The sequence below is a fragment of the Piliocolobus tephrosceles genome, chromosome 6 (assembly GCF_002776525.5).
Source record: "Piliocolobus tephrosceles isolate RC106 chromosome 6, ASM277652v3, whole genome shotgun sequence".
Lineage (NCBI taxonomy): Eukaryota > Metazoa > Chordata > Mammalia > Primates > Cercopithecidae > Piliocolobus > Piliocolobus tephrosceles.
The window spans coordinates 15,742,676-15,769,351 of NC_045439.1; the positions used below are offsets into that span (position 1 = coordinate 15,742,676).

A 26,676-nucleotide genomic window follows, 5' to 3' on the forward strand; every position below is an offset into this window, starting at 1 on the left:
TTAATTTAATATAAACATAAATGTTTCTTTCTGGAGTCTCTATTTTGTTTCATTGATCTATATGTCTGTCTTTAAGCCAATATCATACTGTCTTGAATATAGTAGCTTTATAGTAAGTTTTGAAATTAGGTAGTATAAGTCCAACTTTGTTCTTTTTAAAAATTATTTTGGCTATTTTCAGGCTTTGACATTCCCCCATAAAATTTAGAATCAGCCTGCCAATTTCTGTCAAAAAAAAAAAAAAAAAAGGAAGCCTGCCAGGATTTTGCTAAAGATTGTACCGAGTCTTTAGATCAGTTTGGGTAGGATTGACAGATTCACAATAGCAAATCTTCTAATCCAACCCCTCTCTATTTATTTAGATCTTCTTTGATTTCTCTCAAAAATGTTTTATAGTTTTCGGCTTTTGTATTTTCTGTTAAATTCATTCCTAAGTATTTCATTCACTTCATGTGATTGTGAATTGAATTGCTTGCTTAATTTCATTTTCGAATTATTTTTTGTTATTGAAAACTTTTGATTTTTATATATGGGTGTTGTATCCTGCAAACTAATCTCTTGAATTAATTTTTATAATTTTGTAATAGATTGCTTAGGGCTTTTACATACAGGATCATGTCATCTGTGAATATAAACAATTTTACTTCTTTCCGTTCAATCTCGATACCTTTTATTTCTATTTATTGCCTTATTGCACTGTTGAGAATCTCTAGTACAATACTGAATAAAAGTGGCAAAAGCAGACGTCTTTATTGTATTCCTGATCTTAGAAAGCATTCAGTCTTTCACCGTTAAGTATGATGTTAGCTGTAGGTTTTCGATAGATGCCTCTCATCTCTAGTAATATTCCTTGATTTAAAGTCTATCTTACCTGATATTAATATAGCCATACTACTTCTCTTATGGTTACTGTTTACATAGTATATTTTTTCATTCTTATATTTTCAACCTATTTGCGTCTTTGAATTAAAGTATCTCTATCTCTTATACATAGCATGTGGGTAGATCTTGGCTTTTTTATCCAGTATCAACCTTTTTGCCTTTTGAATGGAATGTTTAGTCATATACATTTAATGTAACTATTGATGTGACTGGATTTACACCTACTATTTTTACCCTTTGTTTCTGTCTCATGCCTTGATTCTTCATTCCTCCTTTCTACTCTTTTTAATGGTTGTTAAAAAATACTTTTTAGTATATCATTTAAATTCCTCTGTTGATTTTTAACCGCATTTTTTTGGGAAAAAAATTTTCTGTTTTCAGCTGGGCACAGTGGCTCACGCCTGTAATCCCAGCACTTTGGGAGGCAAAGGCGGGTGGATCACCTGAGACCAGAAGTTCGAGACCAGCCTGACCAACAAAACAAAACCCTGTCTTCACTAAAAATACAAAAATTAGCTGGGCATGGTGGTGGACACCTGTAATCCCAGCTACTTGTGGGGACTGAGGCATGAGAATTGCTTGAACCTGAGAGGCAGAGATTGCAGTGAGCTGAGATTGCACCACTGCACTCCAGCCTGGGCAACTGAGTGAGACTCCATCAGAAAAAAAAAAAAAAAAAAATTCTATTTTCTCTATGGATTATAACATATATCTTTAAACTATCATAGTCAATTTCAAGTTAGTATTGACTTAATTTCGGTATCAGCAACTTTGCTCCAATATAGTTTCATTTCCTCCTGTCCTCTTTGTGTTATAAAAACAATGTAATATATTAATTTTCCCTTTACACAATGTTATTTTTTACAGAAATTAAAAGAAGAAAAGATAAAACAATATTTATACAGTCTTTCATATTTACCCACATATTTACATTTCTGATGCTTTTATTAGTTTATTCCTGTGTATTCCTATGACCCTCTGGTATCATTTGCTTGTCATCTGAAGGCTTCCTTAAAATCTTGTATTGGGCAGGTCTACTAACAATGAATTCTCTCACTTTTTGCTTGGTGGGAATGTCTTTATTTTTTCCTCATTTTTGAAGGATAATTCTTGACTGACAGAAGATGTAGAATGTAGATCTTTAGATGTAGAATGGATGTAGAATTCTTGACTGACAAGGTGTTGTTGGTGTTGTTTTTTCTTCAGAAGTTTGAATACAGCCATACCTCAGCGATATTGTAGGTTTGGTTTCAGATCATACAATGATCTCAATAAAGCAAGTCACATGAACTTTTTGATTTCCCAGTGCATATAAAGGTTATATTTACACAATACTGTAGTCTGTTAAGTATGCAATAACATTATGTCCAGAAAAAGATACATACCTTAGTTAAAAAATACTTTATTGCTAAAAAATGCTAACAGTCATCTGAGCGTTCAGCAAGTCATATCTTTTTGCTAGTAGAGGGTCTTGCCTTGATGTTAATAGCTGCTGACTGGTGGGGTGGTGATTGCTGAAGTTTGGGGTGGCTGTGGCAATTTTTAAAAATAAGACAACCATAAAGTGTACCACATCGATTGACTCTTCCTGTCATAGAAGATTTCTCTGTAGCATGCAATACTGTTTCATAACGTTTTACCCACGGTAGAACTTTTTCAAAATTGGAATCAATCCTCTCAAACCCTACTGCTGTCTTATCAACTAAGTTGATATAATATTCCGAATCCTTTGTTGTTATTTCAACAGTGTTCACAGCATCTTCACCAGGAGTAGATTCCATTTAAAGAAACTTATTTCTTTGTACATCTGTAAGAGCAGTTCCTCATCCATTTGAGTTTCATCCTGAGTATTTCATTCACTTCATGTGATTGTGAATTGAATTGCTTTCCTAATTTCATTTTCAAATTATTTTTTGTTATTGAAAACTTTTGATTTATAATTTTGTAATAGATTGCTTAGGGTTTTTACATACAGGATCATGTCATCTGTGAATATAAACTGTGAATAAAAATTCTATATCCAGTAAAACTATCCTTCAAAAATGAGGAAAAAATAAAGACATTCCCACCAAGCCACAGTTCAGTCACATCTTCAGGCCCCACTTCTAATTCTAGTTCTCTTGCTATTATCACCATGCCTGCAGTTACTTCCTCCACTGAGGATCTGAACCCCTCATAGTCATCCATGAGAGCTAGAATCAGTTTATTCCAAGCTCCTGTTCATGTTGATGTTTGGACCTCCTCCCATAAATCGCGAGTATTCTTAGTGGTATCTAGAATGGTGAATCCTTTCCAGAGGTTTTCAATTTGCTTTGCCCAGATGCATCAGAGGAATCACTATGGTAAACAGTAAGTCAGAATTACTCTTGACCCTTGGGCTGCAGAATGGATGTTGTGTTAGCAGGCATGAAAACAACTTTTATCTCCTTATACATCTCCATCAGAGCTCTTGGGTGACCAGGTACATTGTCAATGAGCAGTAATATTTGGAAAGGAATCCTTTCTTCTGCATGGATCTCAACAGTCGGCTTAAAATATTCAGTGAACCATGCTGTAAACAGATGTGCTTTCATCCAGGCTTTATTGTCCCATTTACAGAGCACAGGCAGAGTCAATTTAGCATAATTCTTAAGGGCCCTAGGATTTTCAACATGGTAAGTGAGCATTGGCTTCAACTCAAAGTCACCAGTTGCATTATCTCCTACAGGAGAGTCAGCCTGTCCTTTGAAGCTTTGTAGCCAGGAGTTGACTTCTCTGTAGCTATGAAAGTCGTAGATTCCTTTTTCTTCCAATCGAAGGCTGTTTCATCTATGTTGAAAATCTGTTGTTTACTATAGGCACCTTCATTAATGATCTCAGCTAGACTTTCTGGATAACTTTCTGTAGCTTCTGTGTCAGCACTTGCTGCTTCACCTTGCACTTTTTTTTTTTTTTTTGAGACGGAGTCTTGCACTGTCACCTGGGCCAGAGTGCAATGGTGCGACCTTGGCTCACTGCAACCTCCGCCTCCTGGGTTCAAGCTATTCTCCTGCCTCAGCCTCTGGAGTAGCTGGGATTACAGGCACCCACCACCAAGCCCGGCTAATTTTTTGTATTTTTAGTAGATATGGGTTTCACTATCTTGGCCAGGCTGGTCTCGAGCTCCCAACCTCGTGATCCACCTGCCTCAACTTCCCAAAGTGCTAGGATTACAGGCGTGAGCCACCGCACCCGGCCACCTTGCACTTTTATATTATAGAAAGAGCTTCTGGCCTTAAATCTCATAAACTAGCCTCTGCCAGGTTCAAACTTTTCCTCTGCATCTTTTTCACCTCTCTCAGCCTTCAAAGAATTGAAGAGAATTAGGGCCTTGCTCTGGATTAGGCTTTGGTTTAAGGGAATGTTGAGGCTGGTTTAATCTTCTATCCAGACCATGCAAACTTTTTCCCTATCAGCAGTAAGTCTCTTGCTTTTTTGAAAAAAAATATTTTTATCATTTGGGTGTTCACTGGAGTAGGCACCTTTAATTTTCTTCGAGCAGCTTCCTTTGCATCCTCAACTGGACTAGGTGTTTGGTACAAAAGGCCCAACTTTCAACCCATCTTGGTTTTTGGCAGACCTTCCTCACTAATCTTAATTATTTCCAGCTTTTGACTTAAAGTAAGAGATGTGCAACTCTTCCTTTCACTTGAACGCTTAAAGGCCATTGTAGGGTTATTAATTGGCCTCATTTCAATATTGTGTCTCAGGGAATAGGGAAGACCAAGGAAGGGGAGAGAGATGGGGAAATGACTGGTCAGTGGGGCACATATACAACATTTATTGATTAAGTTTGCCATCTTATTTGGGCATGGTTTGTGTCACCCCCAAACAATTATGGTATTATCAAAGATCACTGATAACAGATGATGATATTAATTGATGGTGGTATTATTAGTATTATTCTGAAACTTCTCATACAACATGGAATAAAGTTATGGAATATTCTAATTCCATCATTCCGTGTGTCCTTGAGAACAAATATTCTTGCTATGGAAGAAAGGAAAAACAGATTTAAGATAGAAGTAGTCTAGGAAAAACTAGTCCTGAATTGGAATAATCAAATTGGAAATATCAGTATGAAATCTGAGGTATCTGTGTCTATGTGTGTGTGGATATAAGTATGTGCATATATACACATATGTACATGTTCGTGTGTATGTGTTTATATGTGAGAGACAGAGAAGGTCTGGCTAAGGTGACTGGCCCATTAGCAGTGAACATCTCTAGCTCCTAGATTTTGATGTTGAAATATCAGATTTCAATAAAAGAAACCTCATGCCAGTTCTGGGGCAGGAAATATATAAGATGAGCTTGGAACACCTTTACCTACATCCGTAGAGCAAAGAAACTATCAAAGATTCCTAGGTCATTTTAAAAAGACTCAGATACAGGGCAGTTTGATTTCAAGAAGGGTAAAAATTGCAATAGACTAACCAAATAAGCTTAAGTTAGTGAGTTCTGATTCAGTATTTTGAAAACTAAGCAAATAAATGGAAAACATAAAACATTTTACTGTGTGTACTAAGCCACTGGAAAGCCAAATATTAGATGAAACATCTTATAAAAATTATTCTAGCTAATAAATGAAAATGCAGTGGGAGAATTAGAATGTCACCTCTTAGTAACTCCCAGGAGATTGATGCTGTAAGTGTTGAACATCAAGGGCTGCTAATGTCAGAACAAGAGCACAACACTGCTGAAGTCTTGCCAAAGGGATCGACCCTGAATTGATCAAGCCTCCGGATCCAGCTGCCAAATTGCAGGCAATACGGAGAACAGAGGCATGTATTGAACTGTAGCATGAGTGTGCAGTTTTCTAGCCAGTGGGAAACTCTATAGGCTGTTCAGATTTTCTCTAGCAGATAAGTTGTAAGAAAAAGAGGTGGGGTGCGGCGTGGGGGGGGGGGGGCGTGTAAAGTAAGAGTGATTTTAAAGAACCATCAAGTGAATAAAAGTGGACAAGGCTGTAATGTAGGGATGCCTGCGTGAGTAATGAAGCAATTAACCAGAAAAGTCAGGGTAGTTGTTACTTTTAGATGGAGGGGGCTGTTCATTGGGATGAGATGAATGGCAGTGTCTTTATTTTTGTTGTTGGTGGTTACACGGTGTGTGCCTTCTAATAGTCCCCTACGCCATACAATTGTTTATATGGCTTTCTGTATCTATACTTCATAGAACAAAATATTAAGAAAGAATTGAGGGGTCAATGAAATATGGGCTACAACAGTACCCAGCAGAGGGCAGGGGAGGGAATCCCTGCCCTGGGAACCCAGAGGCTGGGAATCAGGTCCCGGCTCAGCCCCTCTTGGAGCTGTTGGGCCAGACTCCCTTCTTCTCTCTCTGGGACTCAGTTTCCCTCCTTATCAGTTGCAAGTAACGAACTCCTGCCTGCGTCACTAGGTTGGTTGGCAGATCATCTGGAATAATGAGCTGGAGAATGGCGTGGAAGCAGTTAGTGGTATCTCAGAAGAAGATGATGGCTGACCTTTCCTGGGCAGTGACTGTGACCTTTCATCCTCACTAGAGCCCCATGAGTAGGTGTGCAGCTGGATCGTACTCCATTCTACTGGGAGGGACCCCGTCTCTGTCCCGAAGGAGCCCAGTCTCTTGTGGGGACTTCCTGGATGAGAGAGTGAAATCATTTTCATTACCGTGTCAGTGGTTTATTAGTAAGTGGCAGTTCCTCTGGATGGCTTAGAGGGGCTTGAAAATAGCTTATTCCCCTGAGCAAATTAAGTATTCTCCTCACAGATCATGTTTGCTCTGCTGATGTGCTTAGCAAAGCTTTTTTTTCTCTATAGATAGAGCCAAGGTAAACCTGAGCTTCCCGTCTGAGTGAGTGAGTGTGAACTCTGACTGGGAAAGCCAAATAAATGAGGTCCTGTGCAATGAAAGAATTTCCTTTAAAAGATTGACTTGTAGTCCGAGCGTCTTCTGTGTTGTTGCCATCTTATCAGTGTTAGTCTGTTTCCCCGACACCATCTTTCTTCTGAGTCCTGTTTCTGCTATGAAGCTCAGACACCTCAGCATAAATTCTCTGCTGTCCCGTTGTCACCCACTCCCAGTGGGATCCCATACCCTTCTTTGCAGCCAAATGTGTCTAGGTACAGAGACTTCAGCTGGCCCGTGCCACTAGGAGCCTTCCTGGGTTGCTCTCCTGTCCCTGGGATGCCTTTGTTTTGTGTCATAGGAGGTAGTCACATTTTCCAGTTGGACTGCAGGCTTCTGCATGACAGGGATCTTCATCTTTCATAGCACTGGCATCAGATAGGGCCTGAGTTCAAATCCCAGCTCTTCTGCTGTGGGCTGTGTGATCACGGGCATGTTCCCTGATATTTCTAAGCCTGTGTTTCCTCATGTATAAAGCTACGATTGAGAAGAAGAGTTTGGGGTAGTACATCATAGAAACTGGTTCTGATTCTGCACTGTTTTCTATTAACCAAAGGTTCACAATCACACCAGTGGCTGCTTTTGGCTTTTAGCCAGTAAATGTTTGTATGTGGAATGAAGGGCCGGATGGTGGGAAGTAGCAACTGGTTGGGGAAAGATGGGGGATTCATGTGTTTTTGAGCATTGAGTCAGGAGCTTTCCAGGTGCCATCTCATTCAGCATGGCAAGTAGGTGTTAGTCCTATTTTGCAGATGAGGAAGAGACAAGGTAAAGCCCGTTGGCCAGTCCTTCCCCTTCTCAGTGCATGCCTGGCATCTGGTACTCGTCCCCCTTGCCATGTTCCCAGATGGCTCACATTCCACGCTCACTTCCCATCCTTCTTCTCATGAGCCTACTCAACCTTTGCCCTTTTTGTCTTCTCTCCCCAGCAGATTTGCCTTTCCCAGGCCCAAGGGGGTTATCTGGCCCCACTCGTGAGAATGTGTGAGAATCCCATCGGCACCATGCTGCCTCAAACCAAGCAGCACTGCTTCATTTCCCCAAGAAAAATATCAGAGGCTTTTATTTACCAATGTAACGGCGAAGAGCCTCCCTTCCCTGTTGCGTTTCTATGTTACGGTTTCGAGTTGGAGGCCTGTGGGCTTGCGAGGCCTGTCGTCCCACAGTCTGTCTTCACCCACCTCTGCCGCCTGCTCGGCTTCTGGAGCCATTTGGACCGCTGGCCCCTGCACGTTTAATGGTCTTTTTTTTTTTTTTCCTTTCTTTCAAATGATCCCCTTGAATTTTTCTCACTTGTCCTAGCTTTGAAATGTGGTCTCCAGAGTTGTGTTGGAAACGCAGTTCTCCTGTCTTCTGCTAATTGAATGGAAGTGAACGTTACTGTCTTATCCTCGCGCTCGAACTTCCAGCTCAAGTGCCTGTGGTGCGTTTGGAGGGACTTTCCTCCCCTTGAGGTCCTTTCTGCCTTCTTTTCCTCTCCACAGCCCAGTTGACTGGAGGGACAGGGTGGCCAGAAGTCCTTTTCCTGTGTGACTTTGCCACTCAGAATTGATGAATGAAGTCATCTCGTTAGGACATTTCTACCTGCCAGATTGTCTTTTTTCTGTACTTTTCGGGACTGTTAAAAATGAATATTGTTGGCCTGTGTCCATCAGTGTTCTGTGCAGCTAATTGAGCCCCGTCTTATGAAGCAGGCTGACGGGGACCCCCCCATGCTTGTCTTCCAGCTCCAGCCAGGTCTGGAGCAGACACTTCCCCAGTGGAAGTGGCGAGCTTTCCTCTCCAGCTTTGTGTTATGGGCTTATAAAGCTTTGGTGGTTCACTTTTGAGTTTACATTTTTTAGCGTGATCTGGTCGTTCTTGATGAACTCAGAACAGTCTCCACATGCTCACTGTGCTAGGTGTGATGGAGCAATCAGGATTCACACCTGCCCTGCCAGACAGCTGGGCACGTGTTTGTGCCCTGCCCCAAAGCCGCAGCTGGAGACTATTCCCCTGCCCCCGTCGGGAGCACCCGCACTCTTAGGAGATGTCACATCATTTCCCAGGAGGGTGACCACAGGGCCCCAGAGAAAGAGTTTTTTACTGTTCTTACCTGACGTGGGTTGTTGTCTTTTGTTATTGTGAGCCAGACCTGGGAATTACATAGGGAGTTCCTGGGACATGGTAGACTTTCCATAAATAGCAAAGAGGATCAATGAATCAAACTGGGGAATATCTTTTGTTCCTTCAAAATTAAATGACTTCAAAGAAATAAAGCAGATTTTCATATGCTATAAATTGACTGGAAAATAGATTCCAGAATTCCAGAAGTTTTTTTAAAAAAACAATGGTAGAGTTTTGAGGCTAATAGAAGTAATAATGGCAAATACTTAAAAAGCACTTCCTACATGTGTTGACTAGTTTAATTCTTACAACAAATCAATGAGGTGGGCGCAGTTGTTACTGACTAGTTTAATTCTTCCAGCGGTGAGGTGGGTACAGTTGCTATTTCCATTTTGTAAGGAAACTGTGGGACAGGCACTTACCCAAGGTCAACAATTAATAAATGGCAAAACTGGGACTTGAACTCACACTGTCCAGCTCCAGGGTCTATAGCCACAACTCTGTTTTGTCTCTTTATGTTCATGTATATAGATAAGCATATAGATTCCTGGGTGAAGGACAATCCTTATATGATAAGTTCGGATTGGTTTAAGTATTGTTAGGTTGAGGAGTCCAAGTGTGTTTGGATACCATTAGGGTTAAACTGAATATCATTAAAATACAAGTTCTTGAGGACTCATGTCTGCTGACTGGCTCATCATTGCATTCACCGTGCCTCACTTCTTAGTGCATAGTAGGTATGGGAGTTCTCTCTCTCTTTCCATATATATATATATATAGCTATATATGGAGGGAGAAATATATATTTGTGTGTGTGTGTGTGTGTGTATATATATGTATATATTTCTTTTGGAATGAGTACTGATATTCTTTGACTCATTCTCAGAGGTTAAAAGGAAGGATGTGAGATGGGGCAAGCCTTTCTACACTTCATGTTTCTCAGAGACTCAGAGCTTAGGGGAGTGGAGGGGACAGGTGAAGGGCAGGCAAGTTGCTCTTCTGGCCAGGCTGTCAGAGCAGTCTGGCCACCTTTCATTCATAGGCCTTGTGCACCCCATGTTGGAAGGGCTTGTTTATGTGTTCCTGTCCTGGCCCATGAAGTATGAACTCCAAGAAGCCACTCTCTGTGACTTCTTTGACTTTATGTGTCTGGTGCCACCTACGCTGCCTGGGCCGTAGTCCCGACTCCCTGTACTGTGTGCCACCTGGCCAGCTGACCAAATGTTTAATTTACTCTGCTTTTGTCACCAGGATGCCTTGATTGCTGAGGTAGTCCAAAAAATGTTGTTAAGCCCAGTACAGCTCTCATTAGGTTTGAGATGAGACATCTGGAAGCCTTGCCTGCTTGTTCACATCCCGGCACGGATGGCTGTCACACCCTCCGTCACTATGTCCAGGCTGCAGCTGGCTTGCTCCGTGGATCAGAGAGAGCCCTTCGCTAATGAGGCCAAGGTTGTGGGTTTGATCCCTGGCCTCTGACTACAGCAAGCCATCTGTCTTCACAAATGCGTGTCATTGGATATGAGGAGGAGAGTGTGTGCAGAGGGGAAGCTGGACTCCATTCTGGGAAAAACAGCTCCCTGACAGCCGGCCACAGTGTCCTGTTGGACTGTGAAGGGTATCTGTTCTTCTCCCACTTTCCAGATCTGGATATCTGGTTTTGATATCAGACTTCTTCAAGATAGATGATATTAAGGGTTACATAAATTCTCAAGCCTGAGAACTAAAAGTGATGAACCTAGAAGATACATGGTATGTATCTGCTTTTCCAGAGTTGTAAGTGTTGACAGCGTCCAGAATAACATTGTCATTGTCAACACTTGCAACTCTGGAAAAGCAGATACGTACCATAAGGGGTATACGTATATGATGATGGGATGTATCTCATGGTATACCAAGTACCTGCTTTAGTTGTCCCCTTTGTAGCTAAGATAACTCTTTTCAGCAAGGAGGTGGGGAAAGGGGTCTGAGAAGATAAGATGGTACTCACTCTTTTCTTTCTTTTGGGGGTACCCAGCTTGTTAAATGTCACAGGTACTGGCTGGCCCTGTGAGGCAGTTGAGACAAGGAGGGGTGTGTACAGAAGGGGCCTTTGCTCTCACAATGATTGCAGTTTGGTTGGTGAACAGATATAAACTCAAATGAAAATCAGTGTGGAAAGGTGGAAAGTGCTATCTAGGCTGGCCTCGGCCCTGGGTCTTGACCCTGTAGACAGAGGAGCACGTGTGAAGGCACAGGGGCAGGAAAGTGTCCCTGAAATGCCTGGAACTTTTCTTTAAAAACCTCAAAATCCCCATTATCCACATAGCCCTCTAGAAGCTGTTAGCCTGGGCATGTCACTGGTGTAGGAGTACTGCTCCCCCAGGTCTCCACGCTACAAGGAAAGCCCCCGAGGGCATACAAGGCTATTCTAGTTAAGAGAGTGTGGTGCTTTGCTGTCTGCTGGACTGTGCTCAGTGAGAAACAATGAGATAAGAAAAGGGTAGGAAATGTATCCCCTCGTGGTCTTGGTTCATTTGGCTCATGGTGGTTCTTTTTCATTCAACAAATATTAATTGGGTGCTTCCTGTATGCCAGGCTCTGTTTCAGAGGCTTGGGTTATGTCAGTGAATAAAGCCAAGGCCTCTGTCTTGGAGGCACTTACGTTCTTGTGGGGGATGTGAAACCATCTAAGCTCCCTGAGGCAGGGATGGTGTCCCCTGCTCAGCAGTGTGTCCTCAGGGACCACCCTGGCCCCTGCTGTGAAACACTGCTCAGTAACTGTGGAAATAACCTGCTGCTTCAGTGTTTCAGGAGTGCTGGTTGGTGGGAAGAAAACATGGAGAAAGGCTGACGGTTTCTTTGCTCTTTGAGATCTACTGGGTTGACTTATTGTGTTTGATTTTTAGTTATAAAATTCTCAGCCACCGAAGAGAAAAAAAAAATATTGAATAGACTCTAGCAGGCCACCTTTTCCTCGTTACCCAGGAAATTGACCCAGTCTTTTATTCATATCACTACTTTGAGTTTGCACGACAATGACAGGTGATATTGAATTTAAGTGTATTGGTGCCTGGGTCAGATTTTGAGGTCTGAAGCTAATTTGGAAGGACAAGTTAAAGGGAAGAATTGTCTTTTCCCACCCTACTCCCAAGAAATAAAAGGAGAAATAACCACACAACAAAAATGTATTGAGCTTGTTATTGAAGTAGCCACTCATGACAAGCTGAAATGATTCTCATGTCCCCAAGTTTCTCTAGCCTTGGTTTTCCATTTTGATTTTGGAGCTCTGGCTTTCTTCCCATTTACATTTCCTCCTTGGTTTGATTACAGAGGGACAGATGGCATTTAAAAAGCTGAGAATGTGGTTCAGAGTCATAGAACAGGATGAAACCAGGCGCAGTGAGTTTGTACGTTAGAATGTACATTTCAGAGCCTAGAAGGATGCTGCCACGGGGCCCAAGGGGGAACTGGAGCCCATCACCAGGATAGAAGGTCGAGAGGGAGGGTCGAATGCTGGTGAGTCAGCAGACAAGCCCTGGAAGGAGGTTCAGCAGGAGGAGGATAAAACCAGATAGAAAAGATAGGAGAGAAGAAAATATAGAAGTGGGTCAAGGGAAGAGTAGACTGTATCCCCATGAAAAGTGGTAGGCTTTCCTGCCAATGGGAAAACAAGGATCTGAATGAGAGCAAGGCTGTGGGACTCTGGCCTGAGCTCTCCATAATGGGCTGAGGACAGTGATGTTGGTGAGTGAAAGCAGAGCTTTGCCTGTCAGGCGGAACGAGCAGCTGGCACTCCGAGGACCTGCAGGCCCTTCCCTCCTTGGGCCCAGCCGAGCTGTTGGGAACCATTCCACGTGGAAGGAAATGCACCCAGCTCAGGAAGCTTATGAAGCAAAGTGCAGGAGATGAACCCCAAGTTCTGACAGCTTGCCAGAGTGCCCGCTGCGCAAATGCTGGCAGGAACATTTGTTTTGAGAATAGTTTAACCATAATGAATTCTGACATCATTGCACTCTCTCAGACAAGGGTGTTGAAATGGAATACATGACCTAATGTCAGGGGTCTGTGGAAAGTCTCAAAACAGGGAGATTGGGAGACTCCTTGGCTCTCTTATCTTCACTCTGAAGTGGAGTTTTAAGCAACAGTTCCTTCTTAGATACTTAATTGAGCTCAACATTTTAAGAATTAACTAACAGTTTGGAGATATGAAGGCGATCATGTGGGTTTTGTTTGCCTCTCTCAAATTGGGTTATCTCATAGCATTTGGAATATAATTCTTGCAAGGTAACTTCCTTTTATTTTTTGTTCTGATTATCTGTGTACTTGAACATTTTTCTTTTTCTGCTGTCATGGCAACAGTGGAAGCGATCAATTGAATAAAATTATGTGATTTCAACATGCTTGGATGACAGGATTTCCTGAGAATTGTGTTTTCGCATTTGGGCACTTTAAGATGTGCCTGTTTCACCTCTTCTTGCTGTCCGATTGATCTGTGGGGGGGCGGGGACCCTTCTGGGTGCCACAGTCATTGCAGTGGGCTGTAGCTTCAGGCCATCTCAGCTCTGTGGTTACTGTGGCTTCTTTGTTTACAAGCAGATTCTTCCCAGCTTGAAGAATATTTTGTTTCTGAATCTTAAACTCTCTCCAGGAATAAACTGGAAACAGTTTGAGAAAAACTTGTATTTGCTTCAAAGGCTTAATTGGGAATACGCGCACCCCAGTGGCTGGTGTTGCCCCATCCTGCTTGGCCTCCTTCGGGGTGGAGACTTCCTCTGTTCCTCCACCAGAGGGCCTCGGTCCTGCGCGGGAGAAACCCTCTTGCACCTCAACGGGGGAATTGAATTTCTCTATCCGTCATCGATCTCTTTTGGCAGCCCGGGGCATTACCCGCATTCACTGGACTTCTTCACCTGGGCCAACGGATTTTCCTTCCAGTTTTGGACGAGTAAGGAGTATTTCATTAGCTGTCATCACTGGGACACACAGAATTTATGTTATGAATATATGAAGTAATTTGCATATTAATAATGCAAAACATAGACCTGAACTCTTGGATTCATATTTTGTTCCTTCTTCTAGAGTTACACTTCTGTTTTGGAGCTTATGTGTACCCAGGAAGGTAACAGAGTATGGTAGAAAGCTCCCAGCTCACTGTCTGTCTCACTGGGCCTGTGGCTTGAGCAAGCCCTTCACTTCTGTGTCATAATGGACTGGATTCTGTTGGATCATTTATAGCTGGAAAATTCTGTGCTTCTGTAACTGTCTAAGTAGCTCATTCTGTTTCCTAGGACACTGGAAACATTCTCAATGACCAGTTCCTATTTGTAGGCTTCCCTGGGTTACAATATTTAGGTTTGATACTGCTGATTCCAGGCCTGATTTCTATCTGGTAAATCAGCCCCTTCAACCAGGGTCTCCACTTATGTTGCCTCAGTCACAGCTTATTTCATACAATTCAAAGTACCATCCCTTCTGTACCCAGTAGGAGTTTAATCCGTGATTCTGGAACAAAGTTAGACTACCATATTCATTCCCAGCCTTTGTTTAGCTGTAGCTATTTCCTTCCCTCCATGTTACTTAACAGAACTGAGCTTCAGTCCAAAGCAAATGTACTTTGTTGCCTGTGAACATGGATCCCATAAAAGCAAATGAAGGAGAAAGCAGAGTAGATTGTATGTCCCAGGGCCTGTTACCTAATCTTTATTCACGTCTCTGTTAGATTTCCTTTAGTGCTGCTTGGCGTCCAGAGCACAGCTTCTCTTTTTATGCCACCATCAAGCTTCTCATCTGATATCATCTGATATGTGGGGGTGAGAGGACTATGGGAGTATTTATGTACCTATGCCAATAAACCATTATCTTAAAGTTCTGGGGCCATTCTTGTGCATGAGAGCCCTGGGATGTCATGTAGGTATAAGATGCGAATTAATAGCCCTCATGAGTGCTTGTAACTTAGAGAACCCACATTCAGGTTTGATTTAATACCTTTGCGTGATTCAAAATGTCATCCAAGAAGAGAGCCAAATACCTAGAGCATCTGCCACGGCCTACAGAGTCTGGCTGACACGTTTGCACTGGCTGACCCACGCTGTGGCTTTTTGGAAAGATGAGATATGTTCTAATGAGCAGGTTATAAATATCACTGAGTTATGTCATAGGTGGTGGCAGCGCTTAATGTAAAGGGACCGGCTGGGGAGCGTTCCCAGCTCAACAGGCTGGATGCAGCTTTCAGAGAGGACAAGTGGGGCTTGAAAATATTGACCAGGGTGTTACAAAGTAATTATTTGTCTCTTAATGAAACATGTCACCAAATGTGTCCCTGTGGGGTGTGAGTGGCAGTGAGATGAGGTATGCTGTGCTCACACTCAGGGAGCTCGGTTCCAGTTGTCACACACTCGCTCTCAGAAGGGGCCTCTCATACTTTTGCTTCTTTTTGTCGGTGTGGGGTTTGGAGGAGGGTTGGTTTGATGAATTTACCGGGTTTGGTAAGTTTACGTTCTCAAAGATGCAGAGTGGTTGCTTGGTGGAGTTCCTGTTTTTTCGTGCCTTTCATCTTCATATTTTATCCTTACCCGTGGTGCATACAGTGCCTTGCTCATATTCCAGTGCCCTTTTGTCCAGTGTTATCTCCCACCTTTTAAATGAAAATATAGATTTCAGTCCCACTCTACAGAGCCATTGAGAGTTTGAACACAGACTCTTCTAAGGTATCTTGCTTTTTAATTTGTTGGCCTCAACTCATTTTCAAATTTTTATTTTTTAGAGAAAACGTGCTAGGGGTTAGAAAACTCAAAAGGCCATCAATCTTAGGTCAAATGTTTCATTTAACCGAAGATGGCTAGACACATGCAGAGTAATCGTTTGCTTAAAATCTAGCCAACAGCTTTTATGCAGACAAAATGCATTTAAACGTGCATGTAATGCATTTAATATTAATACATGCCAGATGAAAACCGTCAAATTCTGTGTCCACACAGGAACTTGACAAGAGGAGTCGGAAGATTTAGAGAGCTTCTCAGGGCAGTTGAAACGAGAACAACTCAAAACCTGCGAATGGTAAGTGTGACCAGTGACTTGATTGAGGCCAGCAGGCACTTGTCTCATAGGTATTTACATTCATATTTTTTTACATTTATGTATTATAAATATATGTAACAAAGTTAGACTACCATATTCATGCCCATCCTTTGTTTAGCTGTAGCTATATTTATTTTTATAATAAATATATGTCACATATTTAAATATTTATTGTAAATATATGTCACTGGGCTTATGAACTTGAGCAAGCCGTTTCACTTCTGTGTCATAATGGATATTTATGTGACATACATTTATAATACATAATTATAATATAGAAATATGTTATATATAATATATAATATAAATTTATAATATATAAATAGCAGTTTACTCATTTAAAGTTTTTAGCATATTCACAGAATTGTCCAGCTCTCACTAATATTTAATTTCAGGACATCTTAATCGCCCCCAAAAGAAACTCTATACTCATTAGTAGTCAATCCCCATTTTCCCCCTCCCTAGTCCCTGGCAACCACTAATTTACTTTCTGTTTCTATGGATTTGCCTATTTGGGGCATTTCCTATAACTGGAATGATACAATTTGTGGTTTTGTTTTTTTGTTTTGAGATAGAGTCTCACTCTGTTGCCCAGGCTGGAGTGCAATGGCACAATCTGGGCTCATTGCATCCTGTCCCAGCCTCCGAGTAGCTGGGACTACAGGTGCGCATCACCACACCCGACTAATTTGTGCTCTTTTTGTGACTGACTTTCTTTACTTAGCATAATGCTTTCAAGGTTCCTCTGGGTCACAGCGTGATCAGTATTTCTTTCCTTTTTATTGCCAAATAATATTCCATTGAATGGATGTATCACATTTTATTTGTCCGTTCATCAGCTGATGGACATTGGGTTGTTTCTACTTTGGGGCAATTACAAGTAATGCTGCTATGAACATTCATGTACAAGTTTTTGTGTGGACATATGTGTTCTTTCTCTTGGCTGTATACTTAGAAGTGGAATTTCTGGGTCATATGGTAACTGTGTTTAACAATTTGAGGTGCTGCCAGACTGTCTTCCAAAGCAGCTGTACCATATTACATTCCCACCAGCAGTTATGAGGGTTCCAATTTCTCCACACCCTCACCAACAGTTGTTATTATTTTTTTAGGTGTAACCATCCTGGTGGGAATGCAGTGATACTCCACTGTGGTTTGATTGGCACTTCCCTGTTGGCTAATGATTTTGAGCATCCTTTCCTGTGTTGTTGGCAGCATTCTCTGCTGAAACCTGAGAATTGCACCTGTTAAGGCAGGTAGAATGGAGGCCCTCATGGCTGCCAGGGTGTTGAGGGGTTGGTGTATGCTTATGATTCATACCAAACCCAGACAGAATAAGACACATTGGATCCTGAGGGCTGCTAGTTGTTTGGCTAATTGTATTAACTATAAAACTTGGAAGAGAAATATACAACATAGTTAAATTAACTGGTTGGTTAGCAATTTGGCTCTCCTGTTGACTTGAATTCTTTCTTTGCCTTTTTAATCCTTTCACTTTCCTATCTAGGGACGTTCATTAGGTAGACCTCTATAACTTGCCCTATATAACCATAGCCAGTGGGTGCTTGAGTGGAGGACTGGTGCTTATTAAAAGCTAAGCAAATGCCACATGTCACAGTTGATGTAGCAACCTCATGTAAGGTTGCAATTTATCTTTTATCGCCCATACTTTTGTCCTTTATCATGAATCCTTTAAATGCTGTGGGAGATTATTCAGTTGGGCAAGGCTAAGAGATTCATGTCATAGGAAATGACTTCATTGTGGTGTCTCCAGAGTTTTAAGATGTAGACATACAACTCATGGGGCCAGATGGCCAAGCTGGGCTTTCCTAGAATTATGGGGGTGAGACAGGATGGGCAACTTCACACACACACACACACACACACACCCTGTCATCACCACCACCAAGAGCTCAGTTGCCTTCAAAATTTACTTATATATCGAATGTGATTTATAGGTGCCTTAAGAAGTTCAAACAAAGTATTTCCATTTTTAGGGTTCTTCAAGGCAAAAGAACCTACAAGAATGCTGTCTTTTCTCTCAAATATACCTCTTCTCAGTATTTCATAAAACTTCCCAACTGGTCAATATGAACAGCTTCTTCCAAGACTTGGAAGCATGATGAAAGTAACTGACTGAATTGGCAAGTGTTTTCATAATTGTTTTAAAAGCGCATTTAAAAAGTCAATCTTTCAAAATTGCTTAAGTGTGGAGCATTTGTTCATACTGTCAAATCTCACTGGTATCTTGATTTACATTGTACGTTAGAAAGTTTCTGCAGCTAATGACATTCATAAGCAGTGTTTCCATCAGCCTTAATAACTATGATATTTTTAGATTAGCTGATAATTGCAAATTTATAATATTCTTATGAGGTGGAAAAGTTGCTTTGTAAACTATCTGGTGTGAGATCGTAGCAGAGAAGGATTTTAAAGTATGTTTTCAACAGTTCCACTCTTAGGTATATACTCCAAATATTAAAAACAGGTGTTCTGCAGTGAGATATGTGTGATTGCACCACTGCACTCCAGCCTGGGTGACAGCCCGAGACCCTGTTTTGAAACAAACAACGCAGGTGTTCAAACAAAAACTTGTACATGGATGCTCATAGGAGCACCATTTATGATAGCCAAAAGGTGGAAGCAATCCACATGTCTAGAACTGATGAATGTATAAGCAACATGTGGTATGTCCATGCAATGGAATATCATTCAGCCATAAAAAAGAATGCAGTACTGATACATACACAACGATATGGATGAACCTTGAAAACTTCATGCTAAGTAACAGAAGCTGGTCACAAAAAGACCCATATCACATACTTTACTTTATGTAAGATGACCAAAGTAGGCAAATCCATGGAGCCAGAAAGCATATTGGTTGTTCCCAGAGTCTGAGAGGGAGGGGAAGTGGGGAGTGATTGCCTAAAGGACATAGGGTTTCCTTCTGGGGTGATGTTCTGGAATGTTCTGGAACTAGATAGTGCTAATGGTTGCACAACATTGTGAGTGTCCCGAATGCCGTTGGATTGTGCACTTTAAAGAGTTAAAATAGTGGCTTCTATGTTACATGAATTTCATCACAAGTTTTAAAACACACACACACACACACACACACACACACACACACACACACACACACACACGGCATTTCATGACCAAATTTGTACATAAACATCCAGGTCTTATTTCAGGCCCACTTCCCACCTTTTTCTCCTTTGATTCTGAATTTATTTTATAGTTACCAACAATTTGATGCATTTAAACTACGGGCTAAATGTAGGTTGAGTGTAAAAAGTATGCTAGATGTTGGTGATCTTGCTGGTAATTTCATATTTATCATTTTTTTCTGAACTTCATTTGAGCTTTCAGTGGACATAACCAAATGGCCTTCTTAATAGGTAGAGAGCACTGATGAAGCGACGTCTTTAAAATATACAATCACATCAAAACCCCATTTAAAAAAAAATCTCTCAGGAAGGTTAATACCCTGAGGGAAAATGAAACCTAGCATGGGCTATCTAGTAGTGAACAAGCCAACTGTTTTAGGGCAGAAATTTTTACAACTTTAAAATCCCTCCATGGCAAATATATTCAGAAAATGAAATCCCTTGTTCATTTTTTTTTCCTTTTAACATTTATTTCTCAGCTATAGTGAGTGGAAGTTATTTTTGCCAGTTGAAGTTTCCAGCAAAAGTCATTAGCTTATGTGACTGCAATGAGATCAAAATGAAACTATAATGGAAGGCTTAAGAAAACAGTTCAGGAGCTGTTTAGGTCCTGAAAATTGTGTTCTTATGAGATCTTTACAGATGGCTCAGTTGGGGATGCTCAGAGTGCATTTAATTTCACATTTTTATAGACATTTAATGCCAATGGGTCTTACTTGGGAATAATAAAGAAAGTTTGCCTTTACCCAGTGGTTATCAGAAACCACTCTCTTAGTGATTTGGTTGGATTTAACTTTCCTTGTGGTGTTTTAAGAGATTTCATATGGATGAAAGCTTAGCAAAGCCCTCTTCTGAAACATTTACTTATTTTTTTTAAAAAGGCCCCTTCTCAGAAGATCAGCAGTCTTTGCATCTTCAAAGAATGCTGAAACCTGGTGGAAAACCATGCCGGGTTCTGGTGCCTCCTCTGGCTGACCATGGGTAGAGCGAACTACCCTGGGATGCAGTGCTTCTCTTTTCAGAGGAATTTTTTTAAATTACTTATCCTCTTCTTTGTTACTGGAAGATTATAAGCTAAGTGAACTGACATGCATCAGTCAACAAAACACTTCTTAGTACATACCACACATTCTTTCCCCCCATACCTTATTTGATACATGGTACTGTTTTAGGCAGTGGAGTTACAGAGGTTTGGGAAAGCATATTAATCTGCATCTAACTTGGAGGACAGGATCCAGATGTTTCTGGGTTTTCACTGTGCAGAAGGGGATACTCATCCAGCTTTGAAGAAAGGTCTTTCTTGATCAGAACCATATTCCCACTTTGCCTTCCCTATTGCACAAGGCAGGTGAGAACCTCTGGGCCAGGAGCCCAGATGCGCTGAGAATAGACACTCAGGTGCTGAGTCCTTGGAGGTGGGACGTATAGGGCCTGCCATTGGTACATTTAAGAAAGAAGATGTCTACAGTAGACACTGGATTTTCAGTGAGGATAATCTTTTCAGGGATAGCATTATCTAAGCTCAGTACAAGCTTTTTGCCAGGTTTGAGGTTTAGCACACATCATTAGTGATGCTAATATCTGCAGCTCACCTGTTATTTATAGAGCTCTTGGGAAAGGGCTTAGCCAAAAGTTTCAGTTGTTTCAGGTATAAAATATGTTTAGTATTCCAGAGTGTGACTGATGGGGCAGCATTTGAAGTACATGAACCTTTTTTTTTAAGTGTTCAAACATCTTAGTGAATCATATTTTCTTGTCATAAACTGGTACAATTACCATCGTAAAAGAAAAAATTTTAATTATGAGCCTTGCAGTAGTGCTTAGCACAATGTGATGATATAAATATTTATTGACTGACTGAATGAATGACTAATACAAAATAGATTCATGGCTGTGCTTTTCCTCGTTTATGTTCCCAGACAATAGCCAGGCAGCTGGCAGAGATCTTGTTGCGGGGTATGTGTGAGCAGAGCTACTGGAACCCTCTGGAGGATCCACCATGCCAGTCACCTCTGGACGATCCTCTCCGCAAAGGAGCAAACACAAAAACCTACACTCTCACTCGGAGAGCCCGCGTCTACTCAGGAGAGAAGTATGAAAGTTGATGTCCTCACTTGTAGGTTATGGGATGGGAGGGAAACTTGGGAAAATTCAAGGATGATGAGAAGTACAAGAGTAGATTTTTTCTCTAAAAGAAAATCAAATGAACAAGTCTCGTTTTCCAGTTTAGTAGAGATTCCTCATTACTTTTTATATCTTCAGCAAGTATCTGTGCACTATCAGGGACATTTTAAGTAGGAAAAAGTTCTCATCTCGTGCTCGGGTGCCATTTGCAGCCATCACTGTTGGTTTTTGGAATTTTCATTCCATTTATTATAAGACCTCAGCATCAGACAGCAATCAGAAATCAAGCTATCTGTAAGCCATCTAACATCTAACATCAATCTCACCCTTCTAACATTTCTTCAGCAATTCCTTGATCCTTTTGCTTAAAATCTTGTTCTAAATGGAACTAGATGTAAGAAGGAGAATCTAATATTTTCGAGTAATTGGAAGGTGATGTCTCTTTAGAACTTCTTTATCTTTTTTAAGTTTTAAATTTGAGACTTGATCACCTTGGAGGAAAATGGGCCAGAGAGTCACTACAGTCTTAGCATGAGCCTTCCCCGGGCCAGAGAGTCACTACAGTCTTAGCATGAGCCTTCCCCAGGCCAGAGGAAGCCAGACAGAGGAGGGAGAGACAAGGAGAAGGGCTGGGAGGCCGGAATGGTTGTTGACTCATTCTCAATGCCTCCCATTCAAGTCTTGAATTCCCATCTTTGCCTGCTCTTTTACATTTTTTAATCTTTAAAATTTTTTATTTTTATTTCTGAGATGGAGTCTCGCTATGTTGCCCATGCTGGAGTGCAGTGGTGCAATCTGCAACCTCCACCTCCCAGCTTCAAGTGATTCTCCTGCCTCAGCCTCCCAAGTAGCTGAGATTACAGGCACATACCACCATACATGGCTTTTTTTTTTTTTTTTTGAGACAGAGCCTCACTCTGTCACCAGGCTGGAGTGCAGTGGTGTGATCTTGGCTCACTACAACCTCCACCTCCTGGGTTCAAGTGATTCCCCTGCCTCAGCCTCCCAAGTAGCTGAAACTATGGGCACATGCCAATATGCCTGACTAATTTGTATTTTAGTGGAGATGGGGTTTTACCATGTTGGCCCGTATGGTCTCGATCTCCTTGACCTTGTGATCTGCCTGCCTTGGCCTTCCAAAGTGCTGGGATTACAGATGTGAGCCACACTGGGACAATTTTTGTATTTTTTGGTAGAGACACGATTTCACTATGTTGGCCAGGCTGGTCTTGAACTCCTGACCTCAGGTGATCTGCCCACTTTGGCCTCCCAAAGTGTTGGGATTACAGGCATGAGCCACTGCTCTGGCCTTTGCCTGTTCTTATAAGGACAAGACATGTTGGCTTTTCAGAATCTCTATGTGAAGGAAAGGGGAACATACATGAATAAATATTGAAGACCTTTTTCATGTTTTCAAATTAGAAAAGCAGCTGAGAGGATGAGGTGGCAGCTTCTGAAGTCCCAGAGAAAGCACTAATAGAGATGGCATGACTAGACACTTTCTCCATCTGAAGATCAAGATTTCAAACATCTGAAAATAATTGTTGTTCTTTCAGAGGAGTTGGTGTTTCTTCAAGGTTGCCATCTCTTAATAATCCTCTTGACCCTTGCATTTTTCTCTCTCATCACCTTCTTGTTCAAGATTGTGTTTCTTATATGGATTCAGATGAGTTCGCATATTCTTAGCTTTTTCCCTAGGCTTATCTTAATTTAGTTTTCACCCCCTTTTCCACAGCCTTGTTGAACCATGAGTTTGCTTAATTCACAATCTGTGTTTACTCTTTAGTCCTTAACTGGATTCATAAAGTATCTGTTCTAGCAATTTTCAATGCTCTTATTTTTAAAATGCTGACCCCTCATTATTAACTATTTAGAAGCAGGTTTGGGGTTCATTTTTAAGTGATATTTATATCATAAAAATAGACTGTAGAGTTTTCCCCTGCTTTAGATGCTTCTTAATAACCAAGGTGCCAGGTGCATTAAGGACCTCCTTTCTCACCCTCTTCCCCCAGTCCAGTTTGACACATGGCTGGAGCTCTGTGTCTCTTTGGGTGCCATCCAATATGGCCTCACTCCTTGAAGGCAGAGAAACTCACAGTGCTGGCCATTTCTCCATTTCCTGAACCACTCAGATTTTGTTGCTTTTCTAATGTTAGCTTTCCCATGTGTACAAAAAGAATTATAGAAGCAAAATGCAGCTCCAGGAAATGCAGTCATTAAAGGGAGCATTCCTATAGTAGCACTGGCTACTGAGTCACAAGTTTCAGTTCACATGGATATATGTGTCAGCTTTTAAAAAAATTGTTTTATTGAGACATAATTCACATATTATACAATTCATCCATTCAAAGTGTGCAATTCAGTGGCTTTTAATATACTTGCATAGTTGTGCATCCATCACCATGACTGGAACATTTTTATTACCCCCAAAATAAACCCAGAACCTCTTAGCTATCACCCTCCTCTCTCCCAAGTCCCTGAATTTCCATATGAATTTTAGAATTACCTTGTCCATTTCTGGAAAAAAAAAAAAAAGGCTGCTGGGATTTTAATAGGAATTGCATTGAATTTGTAGATCAATTTGAGGAATATTTCCATATTAAAAATATTAAGTCTTCTGATCTATGAACATGAGATATCTTTCCATCTGTTTAGGTTGTCTTTAATTTTTTTAAACAATGATTTGTATTTTTCAGGATATAAAGCTTGTATTTCTTTGGTTACGCCTATTCCTAAATGTGTGTGTGTGTGTGTGTGCGCGCGCGCGCGTGTGTGTGCGTGCGTGCACGTGTGTGCATGCAAATGTGCGCTATTCTTTTTGATGCTCTTATAAATACAGTTGTTTTCTTAATTTCATTTTTGGATTGTTCATTGCAAGTATATGGAAATACAACAGATTTTGTAAATTGATCTTGTATACTGTAACCTTGCTGAATTTGTTTATTGGTCCTAATTTTTTGGATTCCTTACGATTTTCTATATCAAGATTGTGTCATCTATTAATACTAATATAGATGCTTTTATTTTTTCCTTTCTAACGTAGATGCATTTTATCTTATTTTCTTCCTTAATTGCCCTGGCTAGAACTTCCAGTACAATGTTGAATAGAAGTGGCAAGCGTGGACGTCCTTGTTTCATTCCTGATCTCAGGCAGGGGAAATTATCTAGTCTTTTACAGAGTATGTTGTTTTCTATGGGCTTTTTGTAGAGGCCATTCATCAGGTTAAGAAAAGGGCTTCCTATTTCTAGTTTGTTATTTTTATTATTAATGGGTGTTGAATTTTGTCAACTGCTTTTTCTGCATCAATTGAAATGATAATGTGGGTTTTGTCCTTTATTCTAATGCTGTGGTGTATCGCATTAATTTATTTTCACACATTAAGCCAACCTGCATCCCTGTCCAAGTCATGGTGTATACTCCTTTTTATTATTGCTGGGTTCTATTTGCTGATATTTCGTTAAAGATTTTTACATCTATATTTATAAAAGATACTATTCTGCAATTTTCTTATGATGTCTTTGTCTGGTTTTGGTATTAGAGTAATATTGGCCTCATAGAATGAGTTGGAGACGATTTCCTCCTCTTCTTTTTGAAAGAGTTTGTGGAGAATTGGTATCAATCCTTTAAATATTTGGTAGACTTCACCGATGAAGCCATCTGGACCTAGGCTTTCTTTGTAGGAAGTTTTTTTTTTTGTTTTATTTTTTAATACTAATTCAGTCTCTTTACTTATTATGGATCTCTTTGTATTTTCTGTATCTTCTTGAATCAGTTTGATTAGTTTACGTCTTTCTAGAAATGTGTCTGTTTCATCTCAACTACCTAATTTGCCTCCGTACAGTTGTTCATAGCATTTCTTTGTTCATAGCATTTCTACAGGATTGGTTGTCATGTTCTTTGATTTCTCATTTTAGTAATTTAAGTCGTTTTTCTCTTTTTTAGAGTCAGTCTAACTAAAAGTTTGTCAGTTTTGAGGAACCAACTTTGGGTTTTGACTTTTTTCTGTTGTGATTCTGTTCTCTGTTTCATCGATTTCCACATGAATTCTACGCCTTCATTTATTACCATCAGTTTTTAGCTTTGTAATTTTGTGGGTTCAGAGCTCTACTTCTTAGAATATGGGTAAAGAGCAACAGCTGTGGGAGTTATTCTTGTTTGGAGGTTCCCTTCTTACCAAGGCAGGACTCTGACCCATCCACATTGGCAGAAAGTACATTCTCACCATTCAGTTATGCCGGTTTGGAGGTGGAAAAGGAAATCTGTAGATAAGGCAGAAACCTCGTTTTGGCTAACAGTCTCCTTCCCCACAGTCTCTTATGATAAGTATAATAAGCGTCAAGCAAAATTTAGATGGCAGAAATCCTTCTAGCTCCAGAAAACCTCAAGGACCATTCAGAAGAGTTGGTTGTAATGGAACGTAACTGAAAGACAAGCCCTGCCAGGAAGCTCCACCCCTGGTCACGGAGACCTGAACATGAAATGCATACAAGATGCTCACTCTGCTCATCTTGAATTTGAAAGGAAATACAGTGTAGAAAATCCTAGATGGAATGAGAAGAGGGATCACCTGTCATAGGCTTCCTTGCTTTCTTTTCTTCTGGGTGTTTCTGTGAAGAATTATATCAGCTTTTGTTTACTTATTTTTTAGAGTAAACTTTTTTGGATACACACCATACATAGAGAAAAATAAATCAAAAGTATGAAACTTGATGAACTTCCACCAAGTTAGCATATCCATGTAAGTAGTATCTGGTCAGGAATGGACACTACTGGAGCCCTAGACGCCCTCCTGTGGCCTCTCCCAGTCACCACCCCCATCCAGGGCAGCCCTCTCCTGACTTCTGTCGCAATCATTAGTCTGGCCCCTTTTTGAAATTTATATACATGGAATCATACGATATGCACTCTCTAATGTTTAACTTCTTTTGTCTAACTTTATATTTGAACTATTCACCCATATTTTTTCATGTAGGAGTGTTTTTCTTTTTTCTTTTTTTTTTGAGACAGAGTCTTGCTCTGTCGCCCGGGCTGGAGTGCAGTGGCCGGATCTCAGCTCACTGCAAGCTCCGCCTCCCGGGTTTAAGCCATTCTCCTGCCTCAGCCTCCTGAGTAGCTGGGACTACAGGCGCCCGCCACCTCGCCCGGCTAGTTTTTTGTATTTTTTAGTAGAAACGGGGTTTCACCATGTTAGCCAGGATGGTCTCGATCTCCTGACCTCGTGATCCGCCGGTCTCGGCCTCCCAAAGTGCTGGGATTACAGGCTTGAGCCACTGCGCCCGGCCAGGAGTATTTTTCATTGCTGCGAGGTGTTTCATTTTATGACTGTCCTCCAGGATATTGCTCCGTTCTGCTTGTGTTGTGAGTTGTTTCCCATGAGGGGCTAATAGGAACAGTGCTTCTGTGAAGAGTCTTGTACACGTTTCT

General features: G+C 41.0%; 1 protein-coding gene and 1 long non-coding RNA gene across 5 annotated transcripts in view; one reads left to right on the plus strand and one right to left on the minus strand.

The window, feature by feature from the left end:
- TTC7B (tetratricopeptide repeat domain 7B) overlaps positions 1-26,676 on the plus strand; it is a 296,302-nt gene that overhangs the window by 100,674 nt on the left and 168,952 nt on the right. For all 4 annotated transcript variants that reach the window (XM_023205449.2, XM_023205448.2, XM_023205447.1 and 1 more), the window contains exons 6-7: positions 15,858-15,936; positions 21,047-21,219. In XM_023205449.2, the coding sequence (XP_023061217.1) occupies positions 15,858-15,936; positions 21,047-21,219 (252 nt within the window). The remainder of the gene's footprint in view (positions 1-15,857; positions 15,937-21,046; positions 21,220-26,676) is intronic.
- On the minus strand, positions 12,060-14,102 carry LOC111538214. Its single transcript, XR_002730255.2, has 2 exons — positions 13,768-14,102; positions 12,060-13,679 (listed from the first exon to the last, which is right to left on the minus strand). It is a non-coding gene; the product is annotated as an uncharacterized LOC111538214 (long non-coding RNA).